Source organism: Zingiber officinale, chromosome 5A, assembly GCF_018446385.1.
Source record: "Zingiber officinale cultivar Zhangliang chromosome 5A, Zo_v1.1, whole genome shotgun sequence".
NCBI lineage: Eukaryota > Viridiplantae > Streptophyta > Magnoliopsida > Zingiberales > Zingiberaceae > Zingiber > Zingiber officinale.
This window is the reverse complement of record NC_055994.1, coordinates 136,319,919-136,341,630: the sequence shown is the minus strand read 5'-3', so window position 1 is coordinate 136,341,630 and position 21,712 is coordinate 136,319,919. Positions and strand designations below refer to the sequence as shown.

The following is a 21,712-nucleotide window of genomic DNA, read 5'->3' as shown; positions in this document are numbered from 1 at the left end:
AGCACTCTTTTTCTTGAACCGATTTAGAAATCCTAGCATGGCAAAGTATTGAAATAATCCAAGTAACACATTGTTTGAGCAGGATGCCTTATGTCTATGTTTTTGAACTTGACTTATCCAGGGAAGAAATGGTTGCTGCACTTCTTGTTGCTGGTGCTTCAGCTCGAGCCGTCACAAATCCCAGTTCGCGTGAGCCAGAAGGCAAAACACCGGCTTCTTTGGCAGCTGCCAATGGCTACAAGGGTCTTGCTGGATATCTTTCAGAAGCTGCACTTACTACTCATCTCTATTCTCTGACAACTGAGAAAACTGAGAGGTCATTTGAGGCTGCATCTACAGAGATTGATAGGGGTGTTGAGACCATATCTCAGAGAAGTGCCGTTGTAGATGGTGGCACAGAAGATCAATTGTCACTTAAAGATTCTTTGGCAGCTGCCAGAAATGCTTCTCAAGCTGCTGCTCGTATACAAGCTTCTTTCCGCTCCTATTCTTTCAGGAAGAAGCAACAAAGTGCTGCTGTATGTCGAGGAAAGGACAGTCTATCCTCTGTAGAGATACATAAAGTTTCTGTCACATCAAGGTTGCATAACACATGCCAAAGTCATTACGATCATAAGTCTGATAAAGCAGCTTTATCGATCCAAAAGAATTATCGACGTTGGAAAACCAAAAAAGAGTTTCTACTTCTACGAAAACATGCTGTGAAAATACAGGTACTTGAATCCTTACCTTATTGCATTTCACTTGTGTTTGAATTATTATTCGAACAAAATATTCTGTCTTTCACTGTAGCACAACAGATTTGATACTATTTACCTGTTTGACCATCAATGTATAGTGTAGAATTTTGATTTTTAATGATTCATCATTATAATGTTGGCATAGAATAACTCTTGTATCTTAAGCATCTACTTTGCTTCTCAAGATGAAGCTCCTGAGCATTCACATCCATAGCACGTCTCTAATATTTCCTTAATTCCAATTCACTCTCGTGTTATGTATCAAATAGGTTTGTTTTTCACATGGTATTCTAGTTTTAAAATCCAATGCACCAATGCACTACAATTCATTTAATCTCAAGACTCATATAGGTCGTAATTTATTCATTATCATAGCCCTGCTGCTCTATTTGCACTTTTGCCTATGGGTTTAGATTGCTTATATTCATTCATTTAAAACCGATATATCATTCAGTGACATATTTTCATTTTTAATCATTTCAAATGGGTCTTGATATGGATCACATGTGAGAGGCTTCTGCCTTCTAATTATTGTGAATGACTATATAGATATTTGATCAGTGTGACCTACTTTATATTCATGGACTCAATTGAACAAGTCCCCTCGGGACGGTCTAATGGCTAGCGCATGAGATGTTGCCACCATGAGTTCTGGGGTTCGAATCTCGGCAAAGCCGAGGTAAATGTCTCCCTTATGTATTAGTCACTATTCCAAAGGCTAGTAGCCGCCCGTGATTTACCTCCACCGTGTTGGCCCTGGGACGGGTTGGCGGGGGGCGCTGGGGGCGAGCGTATTCACCTTTTGCCACCATAGACTCAATTGAACAACTATTTGTATGAACTGATTACCCATGATTACTATTTCCTGTGAATTTATCTGAAAAATATTTGACTAATTGCAATATGTTCTCAATTTCATCTTTCTTTATGCAGTGCTATTGCACCAACTACCAATGTGAGAAATTGTTTGTGCCACTTTGCCTCTTTTTGTGTAGTGACCTCTTTTGAGATTCTAATTTAGATCCTTTGATTTAATTTTAATATCATGGAACATTTTCACTGGAATCACCTAAAGAACTACAAATCTTTTGAGATCAGACACTGAATCTTGGAAAAGGATCCAAGTTATCTTGATTCTGGATGATAGGAATGCAAAGCAATATGACTAACATCCTTTTTAGTTCCAAACTTGACATTGAAGAGGGTCATTTAGTTTAAATTCAGAAATCTTGGTATGGGTTCTGTGACAAACTGGTCCTATGTTAAAAAACATCAACACATGTATACTTCGTAGTTCCTCTAGTTAAATAGGAAGTTATTAGGAACTGTTTATTTAATTATGCACTTTTGTATTATGACAGTCTCATGTAAGAGCTCATTTGGCAAGGAAAAAGTACAAGACACTACTTTGGACTGTCAACTTTCTGGACAAGGCCATACTACGATGGCATAGACGAGGAGTTGGTTTGAGGGGTTTTCGTGCTAAACAAGAATTTATTAATGAGGAGGAAGAAGATGACATAATCAAGGTTTTCCGCAAAGAAAAAGTGGATTTAGCAACAGATGAAGCTGCTTCAATGGTCTTGTCAGTGGTCCAGAGTCCTATGGCACGGCGTCAGTACCGCCGGATGCTTGAATGCTACCAACAAACTAAGGTAACAAATGTAGAATCATGTTCTTCTAAGTTTTAACTACAGATGGTGAATTAGTCAAAATATACTGCTTCTGGACAGAGTTTTTGTTTGGATATTGGATGAAATTTTACAAAGTCTTTGTTGGGGTTGTTAAAGTCTAGTGATTGATTAAGCTTGGAAGATCATCCATCATTAGAGCTGGAAACTCTTCTTGAACTCTTAGATGGCTCCTGATTTTTTCAAACACAAACACCTTATCCTCATTAAGAAATCCTGATTTATTCATAAAATTCTAAACAAAGATCAGTGAATCATATAGAGGCTATTCTGTAAGTTCGGATCTTGTTAGATTAACGCTGCTGTCTAAGTAGAAACTTATACCTTTGAAATGAAAATAAGCCAAAGGAAATTTTGGATTTCCACATGTCCTTCAGGTCTTTGGATACCCAAAACCTTTTAAAGTGGAACCTGCATTGCTATCATCTTATTAATACGTACTCAGCAAACAGCATAACAATTTTTTTGCTTTTTGAGGAACAACATAATGTATATTTTCCAAGCAAAAAACTCTGTTATGCAGTTTCAACTGAAGCCACACTTAATTGATTTCTCTTTTTCTTTTTCTTTTCCCCTTTCTTTGCAGGCTGAGCTGAGTAGCAACGATAATAAACCAACCGACTGTTAATAATGAGGCTTGGAAGAATAAGGAAACATGGCTTTCATAACAGAGGCGAAGTGGCAAATAAGTTTGTAAATAAGTTTTTGGTAAATAGTAGTAAAGTTCTCGTCAGTATAAATTTGCAAACCAATCAATTTGTTGAGTCCTTGTATGTAATTGTTATTGGACTCATACATCAACAAAGGTGTAGCTTAAGAGAGTGTGATTGTAATATTTCATACTCTTATTAACAATATGTATGCAAGGTAGTAAAGCACTACTTAGGACTGTTGATTGAGAATAATCTCCATATTAATTTCCACATGGTAATATCTAGCAAAAGATGGCAATTTGTTATTGATTTATTCTTCATGTTAATAATTCTGAAAATTACAGAACTTTATTCATATTTGCATAATTGCAAATATTTTGATTAATGATCCAGAACTTTATTCAAAATATTAATATGGCATTAATTACTTATGAATTCTATTTCAAGGTTTCTATAAGAATATTATTTTTTACACTGTAATTACCAGTTGAGTTGAAAGTATTCATTGAAGGCTTAACCATAAAACAAACGTTAAGCAGCATGATTTTGATTCCAAAGCCATACTTGTTATCAATATATATAGTAATAAAACTTTACAACTTATTTAAAGATCGAATCATAAGACCCTATGACATGATGCGATAGTAAGAGATAAGACGGGCTCTCATGCAATGAGGATCAAGTTTTTCTCATAGGGCATGTCATATATTCGTGTGTAATCACTCATGATGCTGAGCAGTTTGCTAGAATTCATCCGTAGTGAGTAAAAAACTTATGTCGAATTAGACTAGTAACCTCTTTTCATATTTCACTATTAGAATCATAAGAACTACATAGTCATGGATTTTAAAGGCTATAACTGTATCAATTAAAAATAATCTAACTCTGTTCAGCTTTCATATGTAAGAACATATTTCTGAAAACAACATCAAGACACTTTCAAATGAACATTAATGTGAACAACTGAGAATGAACCATCAAGCATCATATTTCACTTTTGCAGAACTTTATACAAAAGCAAGAACCACAATACAAAAACACCAAGAATCCTTGATTTTAATGCAGACGATCATGACATGGGAGTGCCAGTGTTTATTGATATCGAGAGACAATGATACCTTTCTACAAAATGATCACACTCAAATCGACAGAGCCATCAAGCAAGAGCAGTGGGACAAGGATGAAATGCAGTCCCACAAGCAATTGTCTGTCTCTTCCTGCCATGAGGGTGCATACATTCTGGCACTCGTTGCCATTCCTTTGTCGACAAATTGTGCATAACAAGACGGTTCATCCGCTTCGACCGCAAGGAAAGCATGAGCAACCCATGGTTGCCCAGGCATGTCATCCTTACATGCTTACCGTAAAGCTCCAAGCACCAGATGTTTGGCATTCTGTCCACCTCCTTCCACAGGAGAGTCATCTTCTGCATCTCCCATATGTAAACGCATGTGGCAGCGTTCTTAGTCACCAAACCTACAAGCAAAATCTGACCCTCATACTCCAACAGTGTATGATCTGTAAGGTGCAGCGGTGAAGGGATGAGGTACTGCTTCCAAATACCATTTACTATGTCATATGACAAAATGCCGTCAGGTTCAGCATGCATGAAGTAGATGGTGCTGCCGACAGACACTGTCTGTGACCTGAAATTTAAAGAGAGGGGAAGCTTGATGCTTGGAGGAAAACTTGCACTGCGACTCCAACTGTTATGAATGGAGTCGTAAATCTCATGATCCCCATTGCAGCCAAGCCACATTATCTTGTAGCCACTGACAGCAGTCTTCCCGTTCAGAATCATTCCAACAGCCACTCGGGACCAAACTCGGTAAGATCTCGGTGGAAGTTCTTTGAATGAATCGGTCAGAGGATTGCTAATATAGAAATTCTTATGTGACAAATCCAAGAAACAAATGAGGCCGCCAGCTGATGCTACCGGAAGAAGCACTGTCTTTGCAGGCAGAAACGGAATGGAAATATGATGCCATTTTCTCAAAGATGGATTGTACATGGCACCCTTGGTTATGTTTTCATGAGTGACTGAATAAAACCAAGGATGTAAATTTGGAACTTCTGCGAGATGTTGGGCGAAGGTACAGGAGGACAACAAGGAGTTCCACTTTTTGCATACAGTTCGGAACCTGAAGAAGGATTCTGTAGGGAGTCTTGCAATCACAACTTCAAAAAGATCTTCCGGAAAATCTTTCCAGATTTGCTGATCCATCAAGCCACTTGAAATTGATGCAATTGTTTTTGACGGGTTCTTTTCTCTTCTAGGTCTCTTGCAATGTGGTGATTCAAGAACTTCAACCATTTTTTGACCAGATTTATCTTCCATTAAAATACCACAGAAGTCATATCCCAATGGGTTATTCAACTCCAATATATACAACCTGCACATGACAAAGTATTAGCAAATGTTTTATCAATCTTAGCCTTCTGAAGACAACTTCCAAAAGAAACTAAGATGACTCGGTTCGGTGAATAAGGCATTGACAAATACGCAGCAGTAATATATTTATATGAAAAAACAAATGCAACACCTAAGAGTATGATAATTGAACTCTTTATCTAACTCTTCTGTGGTTGTCTCAAACACCTACACTTTGAGTGGACACAAAATTCCTATTGATTACATGTAATAAAAAGTTTTAGAAACGGAGTGAGACGTTTGAATCCATGTAATAATATGTTTTGTTTTCTTTTAGTACTTAGACAGTTCATCTACCCCCTTCTACCTGACTTAGATACCGACACTCAGACATCTATTCCCTGAGTGAACATTGGTCACAAAACTTGTAGAAAAAGCCATATCAGAAATATGGCATGTGTTGGACTATTCATTTCCAAGTCTAAGTACCAACTATTTTTTTCTTTTTATCAGTAGCCCTTTTATAATTCATTATACAACCATGACTTAAGATCAACAACTGGCTACAAATACAAATGTCACTGTAAGAAAAACAAGTTAGTCATATTTCTAAGTAGACAGAATTACATAAATAATCCAATTCTTCTTTTTTAAGCATTCCATATCTCAGAGAAGAATTAGTGATTCTTTCTAACAACCAGATAACAGTGTTAACTACAAAAAATAAGAACAAAATCCTGTTTTGAAATCAAACCAAGTTGCAATAACTGCAAAGATGAACATGGCATAGCTGAAAAGAATGACATATTTTATAACTGAGAATATGCCATGGCCGCTCAACTAATGCTTAAAAAACTAATATCTACAATTTCTAGGGTTGCATGTAAAATGAACTAGCATTCTTTGAACATTTAACCTACTGCTTCTCTAAAATACTTTAGCAACAAAGCAGATGTGAAAAACAATTTTATGTTCAATCCTGATTTAGTACTGAAGATAAAGTTAGATTAGACTCAAAATTAGCCCTGAGAAATCTAGGTTTAAATTTTCTAGTGGAAAATGGTAGAGGTTTCGAATGGGCTTAGGCTACCTACAGCTCAACATGAGATGGGTCATGCATGGTCCACCACTAAACAGGCCATGCAAGATGCAAGGTGAGCAACCTTCTGGGCTAGTGGGTTATTGCTAGCTTGGCCACACAGAACAGTGTTAGGCTAGACATGGCTCGTGGGCTAGTCCAAGCCTTGGCCACAAGTCTAACAAGGCTCATGAACAATAAATTTTCTCCTGAACATAATTTGGTTAAAAGAAAAACATAGTATTTTATTTTCAAAATCATGACCTATTGAGCTTGGAATTGGCCATTCAAGCATGAGCCAATGCTGGGCCTGAGGTAGTTCAGTAATGCCCAAAAGAACCCATTGACCCCTCTATATTTAGTCCATGATAAAATGTGGATACTGGGGATGAGTACAATATTTACTCCATGAAAGATGCCTTTTCAAGGAGATCTAGTTGCTCCCCTAGTTGAATTTTCCTCAGCATTCCTTGTCTAACGAAGCTACCTAAGCTGATAGCCTGATAACAACAATGAAGATATAACATCTTATGGTGACTTTTGTACTGGAAAAGATGTTTGCACCAAGGAAGTACAAAGAAACCACATTTGTCTATCTCTACTGCATTTTCTTAGAGGTGTCATCATCATACAGCACCCAAGAAACATATGACAGACCAATATAGTACATCGATAAATGACTATTGACTATAGCTATCTATCAGAATCCATGATCATTAAAATAGCTTATTAGTACATCTTTGTAAAAACCTACATCAATGACCTACTAAGAAAAGAGACATAGTAGTGCCTTAAGAAAATTGGGAAAAGTAAGACATGACAAATCCTAGATAGTATAAACTATAGGATTACAACATAGTTGTTGGCATCATAAGTACTCTGATATTAGTTATTGGGTTAAAGATCACTGTAGATTGAAGTGGATATCCATATTGTCTCTAGTTTATTCCTGTTCCCTTTTTCTTGTTTGCTGTTGATTTTTTTTTTATGAAATTGTTCATCAATAAAGATTTATACCTACAAGCTGAAGGTTTTCCAGCAAGACTCGGACTAGATTATGTCAACTATCTGCTTCCCTCCCAATATTTATTGTTTATCCTTCCTTCTACCATCATTATGTTGATAGATGAACCAGTTGCGGCAAAGGGAATGTCTGCACTATTCAGTCATTGACTCTTTGATCCTCTTTTATCTACTTCCATGTGTTGCAAACAGTAGGCTCTCATCTTCAGTGCCATGGAGATTGTGGCAAAAAAATTAAGAAGACACTAGATTTGGATGGAGCTTGGTATAAAGTTAGAATCTACATCCATGAGAAAGAGGAAATAACCAGCCACTTGGATGGGCATGTGGATGACAACCAACAATTGGTGGGTATTCAACAACTGAACACAGACATCAAGCATCAATAATAAGGTTCAGCATATGGAAAAGAAAACTCTGGAAGCCTACAGATGCTAGAAATTATGTTTTCACAGTGAATCTGACAAATTCTAAGAATCTGATCTTATACAAGGAAAAAAAAAAAATCAAAAGACAATCAGGCAAGTCATATTTAAGGATTAAGGAGTGGATGGCTGAGACACTTCCCTTTGCTGCAATAGGGCCATCCAGCATCACATAGCTAACAGAAGGGGAAAAAATGGATAAAAGAGAAACTTTAAAGAAAAAAGATAGCTGATAGATTCCAATCTAACTCTTGCTAACAAACCTTTCAATTTACAGCTATCAATCTTTGTTGGCGAACAATTTCATCTAACAAATTCAACAGCAAAGAAGAATTTTAAAAAGGCAAAAAAAATTTGTAAAACAAGCAGATGAAGGAGACCCACTTCAACCAACTTTGAGAGAAAGAAAGATGCAAATAACAAAAAAGAAAAAGAAAGACTTAAGCATGGAACTGCGCGCGCACACACACACAAGGAAAAAAAAAGTATAGAATAGGAAAAAAACAGACAACTTTCCCGAATCGAACACAAGGATCTGCAAAACCCTAACGCTTCCTCATCTCCAAAGCCAAGAGATCGAGCAGAAGCAAAAGAGATTTCAAGCACCTATCTACTTGACCACTTCAAAAACATGGCATTCAATTCCGACCTCCCCTGACAAGTAAAGGACCCGAACAAAACCAAACAAGAAAGCAAAAAAAAAAAGCAGAAAGGAAAAGAAAGGGATAGGCATTTTGCCTGGGATCGAGACGGCGAGGCCAGTCAAGTGAAGGCGAGGAGGCGTAAAGTTCGCAAAGTTCCTGGATGCGGCCGACGACCTGACTCAGCACCACCGCCTCATCCATCCGCCACCTCCCCCGTCGCCGTCGCCGTCGCCGTCGCCGTCGCCGCCACTCGTATTTTCTCTGGATTTTCCACTTGCTCTGTTCTTCTTCTGAATCTAATAGCTCAAACTTCCAAGCCCCACGTCACACGTACTACCAATCAGCCCCTAATTTATACAAACATTTACGGGACTTGCCACTGTGTTCGTGTATTCTCTCTCTTTCTCGCATCGTTCGGATCCGCTTCCGTCCGCACAGGAAGCATATGCGGTTACAGAATCCAACACATAACAAAGATCGGATCGGATCGGATCGGATCTTGATTTTCTTTACCCGGATGATCCGATCCAGATCTTTTCAGATCGAACCATAACAATATGATAATTTTAAAATTCACCATAACTTTCACTATTATTAAATATCTTTTAAAACAATTATTATATTATTAAAATATATTTTTCATCAACAAAATTAAAAGGTATAGAAGAATCTAACTTTATCTTAGGCAAGGGGGGACATTAAAATAGTAAATTAATGTTACAAAATTTTCTTATATTTTTTATTTCAACCCTTTAATTGGTAAATGATATTCAAATTTATCATCTCTAAACACACAATTAATGGGTTTTATTATTTCATTGAAAATGATATTCAATTTTTTTTCTCTTCTAGATACAATCAACATTTACAATAAACAAGAAATGCTAAACGATGATGACAATTATGAACTCAATTAATCGAGGTGGACCATTTGGAGCTCCCATTAATTGTACTTTTTTCTCAATATAAATGTCATTAAATGAGAAAAGGCTTAAGGAGAATGACAATTATGATAATAATAATGAATGGCACAATAAGAAAATGACACATGGCTACTAATTGACTTAATTAAACATTTATGACACACAAAATCATCTTAATTCAATAATTAATAAAGTGAGAAAACATGAAGAATAAAAACTCAATAAATGCAAACTCAAAAATAGAATTATCCCAAGATTAGATAGTTTCCAACCGTGCGATCACTTCCTCCATCAACTAAACATGAATAATTATGAAGATTTGGTCAATGAATAACTTTGAAAAAACACAAACAAACAAACAAATAAATAAATAAAGGAGGGAAAGGAAAATGGTCTAATTTTCTTGTGAGCCAAATGCACTAATTTTCCATTGGTCTAATTAAATATAAGAATAATTTTTAAAACAAAAATATTTTTTTTTCACATGCTCTCTACAACAAAGAACACTCAACATTCTAAAAGCCACCAAAATTGTTTTCTTTCACCTTCAAGACAAATCTTTCCTTTTTAATTGATGAGACATTTTAATTTGCCACAATTCCATGAAAATAACCTACAATCAAATTTGATTAATAATAATAATTATTAGTAGTAGTATTTTGGATTAAGTTGGAGTGTAGGAAATATATAGCTAAAGTTGATATTTCTTTTTCAAGGAAAAGGAGAAAGCATTCATGTATTTTTAGGGAGACCCTTTCTACCAAGTAATGAGTGTGGCTATCTCGCTAAAGTAATAATTACTAGATCAATGCCTTTGCTTGAAGGAAAGGTAGAGAGTGAGGGAAAGAGGTTGGGCTTCCTCTCAAAAGTTGGCATGATCTCATGGCATGTTTTGGTTCTCAAGGAATCGATTTGGATTTAGGAAAGAGTGGTAGGTGCAATGTGGTAATTTAGGGTTTATGGAGGTTGAGTCGACCTAATCGGTGCAATTGGCATCAATTATCATTTTTTGATTAGAACAAAGATGTGTTTCTCAATATAGGTGGGTTAGTCTTAAACGTGATCCATATTTTGTGTTTTTTTTTCCAACTATCCTAATGGAAAAAAAAATGGAAAGTTAGGTTATTGCTCATACCAAATGAAAAAAAAAAAAAATTCAAAAGTTGAGTATTGTCCAAGAGTGTACCTTGTGCTCATACCAAATTGTTGTCTTCCCATCTGAACCCAATCAAACCGTGGTAAGAAGTTATATTAAAATGTTTAATAACCCTAAGGAGCTCAAATTCACGTTCAATGAATACCGTCTTATTACTTTTGTGCCCTAATTTTTCAAGCTTCTCATCATGTATGATTGGAATTTACTTTGGGCCTATCAAATTCAGGAGGGTGAATCATTTTGAATATGGAGTTATAGGTTAAATCCATCTCTCAATCTATAGTTTAAATCACTAAAATTTAAATTTAAACAAAATGATAAAGGATCTAGTCTTTGAAATAATCATAACAAAGAACGTGAGTTGGATGGTGAAACTACCTACAATTTGAACAAACATGATAACCATTTGGTCATTGAATTAAAGTGGAGAAGAAAAGGGAGGGAGATTCAATGATGAGGATGGCCAAAAATCCAAGAAGATGTGCAATGCAATGGAATGCAATGATGTGGTATGAGTTCAAAGGGAAGAAAAGGAAAAGGTGAGTGTGGGTAATGAGTGATTTGCCTACTTTCAACTTGGATGCAACCTTGGATCCATTCATCAAAATTTGACCTTTTTTGCCAAAATTTAATTCATTTGATAGAATTATTTTCAAATTTAAAATGGTGATTTAATTTGAGTCATTTGGATCCTCCAACGTTATTGATTTAATACTATATTCTCATTTATATTTAAATCTTTTTAGGTTTTCTTTTTTCTTTATTAATTAGTACATGTTTATCATAATCTCACGGTGTCTAATTGAGATATTTATTGAGTGTTACTTGTTCATACCTATTACACTTTATAAATTTGGTTTGAATAATTGAAGGGATACTTTATCATATTTGCATAATTTAAGGTGCAATATTTTATTTTAAAAGAATTTCTCATTCAATTTCAACATCCTTCAAGTTTTAATAGATGAAAAGCTTTGTCTAATATAATACTTATCAATTTCGAAATTGAAATGAAATAAATAAAATAAATAAACTAGATAGATAGATTAATTAGGTAAAAACAAAAAAAAACAAATGAGCTCATTGAATTAGTCCGGCCAAGAAAATTAATCGTGCCAGTAGAAATTGTGTTAGTGTTTAAGTTGTACACTCCAAACTATTTTTTTTTTTTTAAATTTAGATATCTAATTCTTCAAACCAATTAATTTTATAGATGATTGGTCTAACCCTATTGAAAATTTTGATTGACTATAGATAAATCAGAAAGTATTCATAGAGATGTATCCAAATGACTAATATTTTAAAATCTATTTTTTACTATAATAAAAAATTTTCTATAATACACTATAATTGAAAATCGAATCTTAAATATATTGATTATCCATGGAGACTTTGAACACATATAGTGTTGTGTATTGAATGAGTTATAAAGTAGATTTGACATCTTAAATAAGCAAAATAAATCAAATAAATGATATTACTTAAAAGAATTAGATGAAAATAAATTAGTGAAGCATTAAATAAATGAATTTATTTCATTCTATATTAAAACGTACACCCTTAAAGTTTCATTCCCTATAACCTTGATTATGTGATTACTTGATAATTACATAACTAAGATTATATGTCATAACTTGAACCAAACGCGCCCTTAAAGTTATGATTTAATTACGAACAGATCATTTAGATTTCAAATTATGATTTTGCATGTGCATGTAGATAATGTGCATCAAACCTACAAAACCCTAAATGCCTAACCACTAAATTTCATTCATTTCTTAATTACTGGTAAAAAACGACAATATCTTTGGGTTTGGGATGGGGACTCACTTGCAAAGGCAATTGGAATATTCCTTGTCTTGTTGTGCTCACAAGGGGAAAGAAACAAAAGTGCTTTATGCTTTGTCATTGTGGTTGCAAAAATATATAAAATATATTATATATATTATCATGTTAGGAAACATAAATTATTTATAAAAAATATATAATTTTGTATGTTTAATCTAAATTCAGTTTCTCCAATTAGGATTTATAAAATTTAAAATAATAAAAATGACTAAAAAATGGTTTTCTTGATTCGAATGTAATAAGAAGTGGAGTAATATGGGCTTTTAATTCGAGCCCAAGTACGATAGATTCCAGGTTAATGGGTCGTTACGTAAGATTTGGATCCAATAAATCTAGGATCCAATAATTAGGCTTGAGAGGCTTATTTAGATGGATTAGAATATCTTTTGTCTATTTTTATCGATTAAATGATATTTTTATTTATTTAATTGAATTATGATAGATTTACGCGAGGTGAATTTCAAAATATTAGAACGACTTTTAATTCAAACTTTGTCTTGTTTGTCATTGTCATTGGGAATACAATCAAAACGTAGGATGTAGTCTACCGTTTTGATCATAAGTATTTAACTTTAACTTCTACTCATTCTCAGACCTCTAACTTTCATCCCAACAAAAAGATTGCTCGCTCTCAATAAAATTATTATATAAAATGTGACTTCATAAACCCTCACGAAAAGGTTAGCAATGAATAAAGAACCAAAAAAAATACAAAGAATAACTTGATTCAGGAGCAAAAGGAACAGATGAGACTGTATATAGGAACAAACATGTACGGTGTACCCTGTAACAAATTGGCCAATATAAATAAATAAATGGACGAACAACAAAAACAAAAAATCCCTACTTTTAGGCAAAAGATATATAGACCATTGAAGGATGGCAAGCACTGCCCGCAACATCCCAAAGTGTCCAGGAATCAGACCACGACCCCAATCAAGACCGTCACAGGCTTCGAGAAGCTGCTGTGGATTATCCAAGTCACAAAGTTCGTGCTCAAGTAGTAGACGTTGATCCCAATCACGCCCAAGCCGATGACCCATGAGACCACAATTATCTAGCATTAAATGAGTAGTCAGCAATAATGGAAACATGGTGGCTTAATTGCGAGAAAGAAAAAAAAACAATAGTGTGAGCTCACGTAGATGGAGTTCTTGTGAGGCCCCATCTTGGTGGTGCTGCTGCTGAACTTGAGAGGGACGAGGGCGAGGGGCAGCTCGTAGGAGAGGATCATCTACCAAGCCTGAGGAGCAAATATTAATATCTTATAATTTCTAATAGTAAGATGTTATTCTGTACCGATGCTATGATTATAAGCCTCCCTGCTGTTCCTCCGATAATGGCTACCAAAAGGCTAGGACAGATTGCGCATCGTCACAAGGTTTCGCAATTCTTATTTTGATGTCCAGAAAACCCTAAGCAAGCAGTAGATATAATGAATTTATGAACGAAATGATTTTTAGTAATATGTCATGGTTACCTGCATAATATATTGATCAGCGTATGTGCCTGAGATTGAAGAGCTTTGACAGGAGGCCAATAAAGAGATTCCATGGATGATGGAGCTTGATTTGCCCAGCATATTCTGTGAAAATGCATCGCGAGCAGAGTTTAGGGTTAAAATTCGCTGCAGTATTGATGCAGAGCTTAGTTACAGACCTTGAGCAAGAAAGACGCAGAGTTCAGGTCAAATCGCTGCATCTATTGGAGTCTTCAGCATAGAGATCAGTAGTAGCGCACAAGGTTCCGGAGACTGAGACCACTGCGAGGTTGATGAGCAACGCCACGAACAATGCGAAGCTACTCTCCAGCAAGAACCTGAAATAAAAAAGAAAAATGAGAGACAGAAATATGTTGCTTGATCAAATAGATTTGATTACGTTGATCACAAAGGTGGCGTCTTCCCTAAGAGCACCAATGCTGAATGCAGAAACAAGTTGTGCCTGCAAAGGTCAGCGTTTTCGTGGCGTCTTCCCTGAGAGCACCAGTGCTGAATGCAGAAACAAGTTGCGCCTGCAAAGGTCAGTGTAGCGTGAGGATTATGAACTGTGAGGTGCAAGTGTTTGGTTGAGTCTATTTGCTTACGACATGACAAGTGCCCAGGAGGGAAATGGCATCTCTGGTGGCAATATCGCCCTGCAGTCTTGTGATAAACAGGCCTTCATCACCTCTGCTGCAGGGAGCTTCACAGAGCTCACCTCCCCGAAGTAACAAGCGGTCATCAAAAACACTAGAACTGAGATACACAGCTCAAGTTTTCTGATCTGCAGCAAATTATAATTGCAGTAATCAGTAATGAGGCAATCCTCATTTTGATAATAGGTAGGTCTTTTATTGGATCGTACAGTGATGAATTGACCTCATTTTGAGGAGGTAGAGCCAATCCTATCTAATCAAACCAGTTGGTCAATCTATGAAGGGAACGATAGGAATAAAATAAAGAAGAAAAGATGGAGCAAGCAATTTGTTCATGGTTCTCATTCTGCTGCCAATAATGCACAACAATGTAAGTAAAAAAATGGGAATAGGCTATATAGCTCAGGATAGCCTCTACCTGCATCCGTCTCTGACTCCTTGCCCTCCCTGCTCCATCGAAACCTCCAACTTCTAGTCGAAGGTCATCATCCTGTCCTTCCTGAACATCAAGTAGATTAAAGAGATCACGTAAAATGCCATAACACGAAAGACCATGACCCCAATCAAGACCATCACAGGTTTCGGGAAGCTGCTGTGGATTATCCAAGTCACAAAGCTCGTGCTCAAGTAGTAGACATTCATCCCAATCACACCCAAGCCAAGGACCCATAAGACCACAATTACCTAGCATTAAATGAGCAGTCAGCAATAATGGAAACATGGGGGCTTAATTGCGAGAAAGAAAAAAAAACAATAGTGTGAACTCACATAGATGGAGTTATTGTCAGGCCCCATCTTGGTGCTGCTGCTGTTGAACTTGATGAGAGGGACGAGGACGAAGGGCAGCTCGAGGGAGAGGATCATCTACCAAGGTGAGGAGCAAATATTAGTATCTTCTAATTTCTAAGGGTAAGATGTAATATTCTGTACCGATGCTATGATTATAAGCCTCCCTGATCCTGTTGTTCCTCCAATAATGGCTACGAAAAGGCTGGGATAGATTGCGATGCATCGAGTCACAAGGTTTCGCAACCATATTCTCATTTCGATGTCTAGAAAACCCTAAGCAAGCAGTCGATATAATGAATTTAAGAATGAAATGGTTTTAGCAATATGTTGTTGTTACCTGCATGATATATTGGTCAGTGTACGTGCCTGTGATTGTAGAGCTTTGGCCAGAGGCCAATAAAGAGATTCCATAACTGATGGAGCCTGATTTGCCCAACACATTTTGTGAAAACGCATCGTGATCAGAATTTAGAGTTGAAATTCGCTGCAGTATTGATGCAAAGATTAGTTACCGACCTTGAGCAATAAAGACGCAGAGTTCAAGGTCAAATCGTTGCATCTATTGGAGTCTTCAGCAGAGAGATCAGTGGACGCGCACACAGATCCGGAGACTGACCACTGTGATGTTGATGAGCAATGCCACGAACAATGCAAAGTCACTCTCGAGCAAGAAATATCCGCAAGCATCCTAAAATAAAAACAAAAATGCATATAATCTTGACATCCGAACACAACACCTTTACGTATATCAATAGCAAGCACAACCAACTAGAGGCAATACTTCACAAATATAGGGTACCAAGTGATAATTATATCTGTAGTCACCCCCAGATTGGCTGACAATGACTAGATAATGAGTGAAAAAATCAGGCCGATTAATATCACCCACAGGAGCTCGTATTTGTGGTTGGTCCAACTTGTGGTTGGTCCAACTTGCAGATTAGTCTCCACGGTCTCAAAACAACAAATCAATTCATACATTTAAAAGACAAATACAAAAAAGTTTAGAGAAAGAGAAAAATATTATAGTTCCCCATATCAAGGTAGGATAAATTATTTTGTGCAACTAAATATATATAAGGAGATATATTTTACTCACCGAATAATATTTTTCCAACACCTCCCATGCCAACTTGCACGCAAATAGAGCAAAATATTTTTCTCTTCTTTCTTCTCGTAGTTCCACGGGTAAGTATAAACATGATAAACTCATCCTCGATTCTTCTAGCAAGTTGGGACATCTCACTCCATAAGAAAGCTTGCTTACTGTAAAAAAAACAAAACATTGCTGGGTTTTATTTCCAATTTCCCTCAGATGTCTCAATGGGGAAAAAATGAACTAAGGAAAAAAAAGAGATAGAAAGAAAGAGTACCAAGGATTGCTATCTGCCTCAGCCCTGTCAATCGACAGCCAGAAGCTGGTCGTGGTAGATGGGCTATCTATCAAAAGAGAATTCATGATCAACTAAATTAAAGTTTGGCTAACCAACAATTACAGTAGCCACTGGATCATGCCAAAGAAGATTAATGCCTAACTCATCCTCAATGCCTAAGTCCCTTTTGATTGTAATCTATGAAGATTAATATGCCAAAGAAAATTGATTGGTTAACTAAAGATGAATAACAATCATTGGACAGTAAAATTTTGAAAATTAGGGCACCCTGTGAAATGTTGGTTGATCGAGGCTAGTCAACATACTTACACTAAAAATATTTTCGTCAACCAATAAACTAGAATTGGTCAACCACCTTTCACAGAAAGTGTCTTAGGTCGGAAATAGCTAGACATCATCAAAGTCCTAAATACTTTCAATGCCATTTAACAACTGGACATTACCATTGATTAAGCTCAATCCATTAATGGATGGAACTTAGAGAGTCAACACAAAGTCATGTGTGACAAGATTTGTAAAAATAAAGGTTCTCTAGATAATCACATTACTAACTAAATCCCTAGAACTAGGGAGATCTGGAGATCCTGAAGCGAGAAAACCAGGCGGGTTTGCTCCAATGCTACAAATATTAGATGTTCATGGATCCCGATAAGATTGTGAACCCGACAGAAGTGCGACGGGAGTTGTATGGGCTGGGCAACAGAAGTCATGAGATAATCATACCACGTTACATGGATCCAGAAATGGAAAGAAACACACCGGGATTAGGCGCGCATTAAAGCATTCCTTTTGCAAGTAAGAAATTGATTCCAAGAGAGGAACAAAAACAGGACGGTGTCTCACGACATTTACCATGTGCACGATTTAATTTATGAAAGTTGATACAATAACAACAACAACAACCAAGCCTTTACCCACTAGGTGGGGTCGGCTGTATGAATCCTTTTACGCCATTGAGCTCTATCTCCTATTATATCATCATCTATATTTAGATAAATTTTATCTTGTTTTATTGTTGCTAACCAAGTCTTTTTTGGTCTTCCTCTTCCTCGTTTGATATGCATGTTTATCATAGTTTCACATCGCCTAACTGGAACATTTATTGGTCGTCTAAGTACATGTCCGTACCATCTTAAACGTGTCTCTCGGAGTTTGTCCTCAATAGATGCAACTCCGACTCTCTCTCTAATGCTCTCATTTCTTATTTTGTCTATTTTCGTATGTCCACACATCCACCTTAACATTCTCATCTCTGCAACTCTCATCTTCTGCTCAAATTTATGAAAGTTGATAATGTGAAAAATAGAATTCATTCTACTATTATCCTTACTCTCACCGGTTGATTTTTCCTATCACGTCTTGCCCTTTTATTCTTTAGTTGATTCCTATCTTGTTTGTTTTTTTATTTGAGATCCATAAAAAATTAGATTACCTAATTAATTATGCTAACTAATAAAGTAAGAAACTAATTATATCAATAGTTTAGCTCTGTGTTTTAGAAATTACTCTAGCACTGATATTAATTAATAAAATAATAGATGCAATAATTATATTTAGAATTTTGGACTATGCCCTTGCAAGAGGCACATTATCATTGACAGTAAATTGTCAAGATAATAAATGTAGCCTTTACATTATAGAATTTAGGCTCCATGCACAAAGAGTTGTGTGATTACTTGTAGTATAGAGCAATTGACTTCATGCACAAAGAGGACTCTTAAGTCTTTTCATGCGTTCGACCAACTTGAGTTGATTTCCTCATTGGGTCAATTGTGAGTCATTCACTCTATTCTTATGTGAGGGATGGATTGCAGGTCGTTCATTCTATTTTTATGAGATCTACTTTCGGGTGGGGTTGTAAACGAGTCGAGTTGAGCAGAACTGTAAAAGGCTCGAGCTCGGGCTCGGTTCGTTATCCCTAAGTTCGAGCTCAGCTCGAGTTCGATTCGAGCTTTAGTTCTTAAGCTCGAGCTCGGCTCGTAATAAGATTAAATAGCTCGAGCTCGGCTCGAAAAAAGCTCGTTTAAAAATTAAATAATTTTTAGTTCTAGCTCGTTTAAGATAATTAGCTTTATTAATTAATAATATATTATTATACTTATTATTTATGTGATATTTAATAATAATAATAATAATAATAATAATAAACGAGTCTCTTAACGAACACGTTCGCGAGCCTCTTAACAAATACGTTCACGAGCCTCTAAACAAACATGTTCATAAGCTAACGAACCAAATACTGTTAAGCTCGATCTCGGCTCGATAATATTTTTGAGCTCGAAATCAGGCTCGAGCTCGGCTCGTTAACTTAATCAAATGAACTTTTTTTCGAATCAAGACCCGAATAGCTCGCGAGTGGCTTGACTTGTTTACACCCCTACGGGTGAATTACAGATCGTTCACCTTATATATATGTGTTTGTATATGTGCATTCACATGATGTATTTTGTATTAGATAGATTGCGGGTTGTTCGTCCCATGTACATGCGATACATCCCTTTTGGTGGATTGCAGGTTGTTCACCTACATATATAGGTGCATACATACTATCATTTTCGTTACAAGTGGATTGCAAGTCATTCACTCTCCCATATGATACATCTTTCTCGGGTGGATTACAAGTCACCCACCTTGATATTTTAATTTATACACGATGCATTTGTATTAGTTGGATTGCAAGTCATTTCACCTTTACTTGTATGACACATCCTTGATGAATATATTATATGTGTGATTAATAAACTATATTGAATTGTCAGATAAATAAGACTATAATGTGGGTAATGTTGGAAAATGAAAAATTAAAGAAAACTGATGAAATTAATTAAGAAGAGAATAAAAGATGAATGATATGGAAATATAATTTGTAAATTATGTTGTTGCTTTTGTTGATTATATTTTCATGCATATCTCTCTTATTTCCACTTTGTGTGCACTCTCCTTTCCCTTTGACCTTTAGGTTAATTGTTGAAATACATACATAACATTAGTAGAGTTACTTGCATGTTGTTTAGTTAGTTTTTCTCTATATTTTGTTATAGTTCAAGCAAGGGGAGTGAAGCTAGCGTCGTGGCAAGCCTAGCTTGTACGGGGTGTGACAACATGGTATCAGAGCTTAGGTTTAGGAGTGTGTCAGAGAATCATATGCATATGCATATTTGGTGAAAATTCTTGACTTGGTCCTGTGCAATGCAATAATCTTCTTGAGTTGATCATGGCGTTAGTGATGTGAAGAGCTGCTCAATTTAATTGCTATAACTAAGTTGCTACTATGAATAACATTAACAAAATATATTTCTTCGGGTTCCTCTTACCGAGGGCCAAGATTTGATTTATGATTGATTAATAGATTGTGTCATGAATTTTTTGTATGCAGAAATCAGAATGCATCCCTACCAGTGTTGCCATTCTAAAGTTTACATTGTATGTGATAATGGTCTAAATCTCAGAAACACTATCTACCTTATATCTACGAAAGATAGTGAGTTGATTCAAGTTTTGAAAATTAGGATTTCAAACGAGGATACTTTAGGATGTTGACTTTAGAATGGTATGGCTAGAATCTCGAAAACCTAATCAAATTTCATATACGAATAATTTAGATGCTAGAAATTACAAATATACTGGTTTGGAAGTACTAAAACAAAAAGATTATTGAACTTGTAAATTGCTTGATATCCATATGTGTGTATTCTAATTGGCTCATTATTTTGATATTGCATACATATGCACTGATGCAAATTTATATAAAACAAATGATGATATTATGAAAAGTTATTATTAGTATCACTATCATTATTACTACTAAAAATTGTATTAGAAGTTCCTGTTAATGGGTTGTGGATCTCTAGCTTTAGAGGTTAACATCAATACGTCTATTGAACCTCTTCAGAAATTTTTTAAAAAAATTAACATTTCAAAGTGCCCAATACCTTCTCTACCAAACAAAATTTCTAAACCTTCCATCACCCCAAAATCTAACTTTTGGGGCATCACCTAGGTTATTATGTTATATGCATTCCACAAAAAAAAAAAAAAAAAAAAAAAGGAACAAAATTGTCACCATCCTTCCTATGTGCCCGGTGTTTGGAGTCAGTATCTATCAGAGCAGAGCTCTGAGATCCGAGTCAGTATCCTTCCTCTTTTGCAACAGAAATGCACTTTCGCGTTCAAATACAACACGACGACCATAAACCAGAGATAAAAAATCTAGAACGGAAAACCAACTAAGATTACGAAAAAGAGGAGCGCACATTTTCCACGATCACGCGGTCTGGAAGCCCTAGAACTGTGGAGACTGGCGATCCTGAAGCGAGAAAAGTGGCGAGTTTCGCTGGAGAACCGGCCCCTGCAAACGCTCCAATGCTGGATCCCGGTAAGACTGCGAACCCTATAGGCGCTGTATGGGGTGGGAGAGAAGCGATCGAGGAGATAAACCGATTCCAAAAGAGGAAAAAGAAGAGGACGGTGTGGGCTGGCATTCACTCGTCCAAAATTTATTGAACGATTCCCCAAGTACGACGTCGACGGAGGAATCCGAAGGCGTTTGTTCGCGGGCGTTCCGGACGAGTCCCGTGATTCATGGGCCAGCTTTGTTGGGTCAGACCAATCAGGTGATAGCAATGAATTAATGGTCCGGCACTAGGTACGTCATTAAGCTAAATGTAAACATTAAATAAATTAATTAGTCCATTTACACTAATTTAGCATGAGACAGTTTCAAACATCCTTCTCAGTCTGAAGCAAGAGAGAATGACTCGAGATGAATTCCCAGAGCATCTGGGATCAATCTCAGCTCAGACATACGTGGACAAAGGAAAAGACTTATTATATTTAAGGAT

At 36.2% G+C, this 21,712-nt stretch overlaps 4 protein-coding genes across 5 annotated transcripts in view; 1 reads left to right on the top strand and 3 right to left on the bottom strand.

Annotated features, from left to right (window-relative positions):
• Window positions 1–3,397, top strand: part of LOC121980066 (calmodulin-binding transcription activator 4-like) — a 40,646-nt gene extending 37,249 nt beyond the window's left edge. Inside the window, exons 14-16 of the mRNA XM_042532035.1 lie at window positions 122–713; window positions 2,102–2,395; window positions 3,018–3,397. Coding sequence (XP_042387969.1) covers window positions 122–713; window positions 2,102–2,395; window positions 3,018–3,059 — 928 coding nt within the window. The 3' untranslated portion in view covers window positions 3,060–3,397. The remainder of the gene's footprint in view (window positions 1–121; window positions 714–2,101; window positions 2,396–3,017) is intronic.
• A 643-nt stretch (window positions 3,398–4,040) lies between these two features.
• Window positions 4,041–8,929, bottom strand: LOC121981989 (F-box only protein 6-like). 2 transcript variants are annotated; one of them, XM_042534820.1, is made up of 2 exons: window positions 8,720–8,929; window positions 4,041–5,477 (listed from the first exon to the last, which is right to left on the bottom strand). In XM_042534820.1, the coding sequence occupies exons 1-2, from the start codon at window positions 8,824–8,826 to the stop codon at window positions 4,241–4,243; spliced, it is 1,344 nt and encodes a 447-aa protein (XP_042390754.1). In that variant the 5' UTR covers window positions 8,827–8,929; the 3' UTR covers window positions 4,041–4,240. The 2 variants fall into 2 exon arrangements, with proteins under 2 accessions (XP_042390754.1, XP_042390755.1); XM_042534821.1 differs by lacking the exon at window positions 8,720–8,929 and adding an exon at window positions 8,491–8,646.
• Window positions 8,930–13,244: 4,315 nt separating this feature from the next.
• On the bottom strand, window positions 13,245–21,446 carry LOC121981988 (metal transporter Nramp5-like). Its single transcript, XM_042534819.1, has 15 exons — window positions 21,125–21,446; window positions 16,851–16,917; window positions 16,577–16,743; window positions 15,994–16,165; window positions 15,815–15,900; window positions 15,619–15,750; window positions 15,457–15,552; window positions 15,107–15,372; window positions 14,638–14,816; window positions 14,433–14,565; window positions 14,212–14,370; window positions 14,033–14,137; window positions 13,852–13,967; window positions 13,694–13,795; window positions 13,245–13,609 (listed from the first exon to the last, which is right to left on the bottom strand). Exons 4-8 carry the CDS (start codon window positions 16,034–16,036, stop codon window positions 15,160–15,162), a joined length of 570 nt encoding a protein of 189 aa, XP_042390753.1. The 5' UTR covers window positions 16,037–16,165; window positions 16,577–16,743; window positions 16,851–16,917; window positions 21,125–21,446; the 3' UTR covers window positions 13,245–13,609; window positions 13,694–13,795; window positions 13,852–13,967; window positions 14,033–14,137; window positions 14,212–14,370; window positions 14,433–14,565; window positions 14,638–14,816; window positions 15,107–15,159.
• LOC121980065 (metal transporter Nramp5-like) lies at window positions 13,472–15,112 on the bottom strand. Its single transcript, XM_042532034.1, has 8 exons — window positions 15,107–15,112; window positions 14,652–14,816; window positions 14,468–14,565; window positions 14,293–14,370; window positions 14,062–14,211; window positions 13,852–13,906; window positions 13,694–13,786; window positions 13,472–13,609 (listed from the first exon to the last, which is right to left on the bottom strand). Exons 1-8 carry the CDS (start codon window positions 15,110–15,112, stop codon window positions 13,472–13,474), a joined length of 783 nt encoding a protein of 260 aa, XP_042387968.1.
• Window positions 21,447–21,712: the final 266 nt, after the last annotated feature.